Source organism: Mytilus galloprovincialis, chromosome 1, assembly GCF_965363235.1.
Source record: "Mytilus galloprovincialis chromosome 1, xbMytGall1.hap1.1, whole genome shotgun sequence".
Lineage (NCBI taxonomy): Eukaryota > Metazoa > Mollusca > Bivalvia > Mytilida > Mytilidae > Mytilus > Mytilus galloprovincialis.
The window spans coordinates 27406234-27410133 of record NC_134838.1 but is presented as its reverse complement, the minus strand read 5'-3'; the positions used below and the strand labels follow the sequence as shown (position 1 = coordinate 27410133).

Here is a 3900-nt window from a genome sequence, read left to right as displayed (position 1 = left end):
TGAGAGGTTTAGCTAGCAATAAAACCAGGTTTAACTCACCATTTTCTACATAAGAAAATGCCTGTACCAAGTCATGAATGTGACAGTTGTTTTCAACTTGATTGATGGTTTGAGTCTGTAATTTTGCCACTTTTAGAAATGTAGCAAATCTGATTTCAGTGGGCGAACATTTTAAAAAATTTAGCAGGATTAGATTATGATGTATTGCTGTATTGTTCTCATATTCCATCTTGACTTAAAAAATGGTGATAGCGAATCATTTACTAACATATTAGACGATTGGTTACACTTGTTATGGAAATAAATATTGCTGTCGTTGTTTTTTATTTTATGCAAGACATGAGAAGAAAAATACTTTATCAAAGATTTAGCACTTGCTATATATAATATACACTGCATAGGTAAACACAACAACAAGAGCCACTTTATAAAAAGCTACGGGAGACTATCAAACATTTTAAAAAACAATACAATTGCAAGTCAACAATCATGAGTAAAAAATACATTTCCGCTTTGTTAAAATGTCAATACTGATTTTGGCAGTATAAAATACCATATCATTTTTTCATTATCAGATGTATGTGAAAAGAAACCTACAACACTAGCAGAATTAAGAATAACAGTAGGGGGATCTGCATTTTTCTTATAGTTAGTACTAAACAAAGAAATTTTGTGGATCTGATAAAGGTTCTTTTTTTTCCAGTCTGTATCATCTACAAAATGTACCATGTATCGCATCCCCTGTACCGATTATAGCATACCACGTACGCGTATTACACCTCTTTTGAAGCATCTCGTTATTATTTCCGGAATTCAATAGTTGATATTTACATGCAACTTCCAATTGAAAAGCTGACCCTTGTTTGACCCCATTTCTTGAATCATCAATGAAAGTCATGTGACTACCATATTTGGGCATTTTTATGTCATTCTTTTTTCATCTGAAACGACTCTGTTCCCTCCAAAAAGTCATATCAATGAAATGAAAGCAAGCTGTACGTTACCTCAGAAAGCTGTGCATACTTTTTAGTAGATCTAACATACTGGATTAGAATACGAAGCCTTCAAATCCTAGGTCGTCACTCGTGACGTCATTTTTTTTTCAACACATCAGTTGAAATTACTTTTGTTAACTTCTTGTCTGTTTTCCTTTAATTGCTTTAGTTTTTTGAGATGTATATCATCCATTTGTGTTTAGCTATGACGGTAAGGTACCTTGTTGGAGAAGAATACAAAATTACCAAAGAGTTTTAAAATACATTAAAACTCATAATCTGGCCTTAACTCATAATTTATTTGCAATAGTGTTGTTAAGTTGGATGAAATAAAATTGAGAATGGGAATGGGGATTGTGTCAAAGAGATGATCAAGCTATTTAAAATCAAGAGAGAACATTGTTCCGCCACAATTCAAATGGCTAATATCTCGTAAATAAGCACATTGACCCCTATATTTTTTTTTGATTTTTTGATTTCTCAATTAATCCCCTATCAATATATACTACTTTTATGAAAAATTATTTATTTTGAAACTAAGCAGCAAACTTCATTAAAAGGTAATCCTGATAAAAGGGGATTACTGTAGATGATGATGAATAATTTTTATTCTTAGATGGAAGGGACATAAGGTTGAGGGAAACACTTTCATGTTTTGAATCTGTTGATAAATTGAGGGTAAAAAAAAGGCTTCAAAGACAAAAGCAATAGTAAAATCCTGACTATTGAAAAACAAATAAAGGAAAAACAGTTTTTTGTTGAAATTCGTTCTGCGGTTTCAGAGGAGAATATTATCACACCGGACGACGACCCAAAACGATGGCAAAAGCAAACACGACCTTGCAGCCAACACATCAATTCACTGGCAATTACTCAACCGAGTTAATTTTTTGGAGATCTGACTTTTTTAGTTGATATTAACATTAAAATACTTCTATCTATGAGAGTTGTCAAAATAAAACAAAACAAATTTGTTATAAATGAACATTTTTTGACAAATTGCAAAGTTAATAAACTTGAACATGCTTATCATGTTTGAAATGCCTGCTTCGTTCTCACTTCGCGTTGAAGGTTTGTATGTACATGAAAAACTGCAGTTTCATTTTTATGTTTCATGTTAAAAAAAAATGCCACATAGTTTACAGATGAATCCTGTACCTGGTGAAAAATTATCCTGTAAGATAATAAGATAAGTGTCGTCACATTGAGCATTGTTGTTTCAGGGGTGAACTTTATTTTAAGTCTTTGAGTACGAAGATTATATCTATAGCTCACATGAACTATTTGGTCAATTGAATTAAAAATACATATTTTTGTTTGGCAATATGACGACTGCAGCAGATAATCTATCATGTATGAAGAAATAAGAAGATTTGATACAAAATGTATGAGTGCCTTCGAAACATATCTCCACCAATGCCACAATGTATGAAAATAAAAAATTAAAGGTCAAAGTACGACTTTCAACCGGAATATTGGGTACATGACCCATCTAGCTATAAACGGACATACAAATGTTTAGCGTAACACAATACAGACAGAATTTATCTATTTATACATTCTTTGATCTCTCATTTCGCCTCCAACATTCTAGTAATGTGCAGTTCCAATTAATATTCTTAAAAGAAATCTTCGTTTTATGTGGGCAAGTCATTTGGCATATGACACTGATTTTCCCATAACCATTTGTTGAGGTCTATAATTTTAGGCTTTTGATTTCTAACATTTAAATGATCACATATGTCACAAAATCCCGGTTGTAATAATTCAGATCTATCATCAAAATATTTGTCTTTTTCTTTCAAATATGAAATATAACGTGTTTTATCGCTGCCAATCTTCTTTAGAAATGCCGCCAGCTGCTGGGGTGACTTAAATTCAGACGTTGAGATATATGTGTTTTTTGGCAAATAATCTCCTGCATTAGGTGCACCTCGAACGATTGGAATAAAGTTCATACCATTCCTGTACAGTGTTAGTATTTTTTCAGTCAAATAGTCCCTGCATAATGAATTTTCAAAAGAAAGATAAAATTTGTAAATTTTACTCAAATTTGATTTACAATCTTCTTTGTTTTTGAATGAGCAAGGTTTACCACAACTTCCATAAATATCTACATCAATATATTTCACCAGTTCTTTCACATAAGCTTCTCTCTTTGATTGAGTTCGACAGTGGCTAACGACCCAAGCAATGTTTTTTGTTTTATTCATGAATATAGCAGTGTAATTTGTTACTGGATATTGAAGCTGTTGCCTCAGAATTGCATACGGTGAAAACCCTTCTGAATCCTTTCGATAGGAAAATGTCCAGTTAAATTTCATTCTCAATTTATCAGTATTAAATGTTTTACTAGTAAGATATGGACTCTCTAAAGTAGAAAATATCCATATTTGACCGCTTGCCTTCACAGGTAATGTTGAGAAAGAATTATGATGAAAGATGACAGCTTCACTTTTTGATAAAAGCGTTTTGTCTACTGTTAATTTGCAGTTTTTGAAGTTACATAGATTAAAGGTGACTGATTTTGGATTAAACCAGACAGGTTTTGCATAAAATAATATAGTAAAATTTTTCCTAGAATCATGAGGTCTTACAGATTGAGGTTGTGTCTTGATATTATTTGAATCTGCTCTTTCAAAATCTTTTATTTGTCCGAACGTCCATATCATCCATATTCCAAATAAAAAGGCTAGAACACCTTTGTACACATTCTTGGCTGAAAAAAAGACATGTACCTAATGTGTTTGTTACATTACCAATCTTATCAGCATGATGTAAATGCATATTTGACTGAACGAAGAACAGACCATTACAATGACATTCAGAGCTATATTTCGTGGGATAAAATTTTGATGGAAAACTTTTAAAAGGAAGTATTTGTTCATAGATGTGTGTTTTTAAT

The 3900-nt window shown here is 31.9% G+C and overlaps 1 protein-coding gene across 1 annotated transcript; it reads right to left on the bottom strand.

Annotated features, from left to right (window-relative positions):
* Positions 1-2199: 2199 nt before the first annotated feature.
* Positions 2200-3667, bottom strand: LOC143071086 (4-galactosyl-N-acetylglucosaminide 3-alpha-L-fucosyltransferase 9-like). Its single transcript, XM_076245175.1, has one exon. It carries the CDS (start codon positions 3665-3667, stop codon positions 2633-2635), a length of 1035 nt encoding a protein of 344 aa, XP_076101290.1. The 3' UTR covers positions 2200-2632.
* Between the last annotated feature and the right edge of the window lie 233 nt (positions 3668-3900).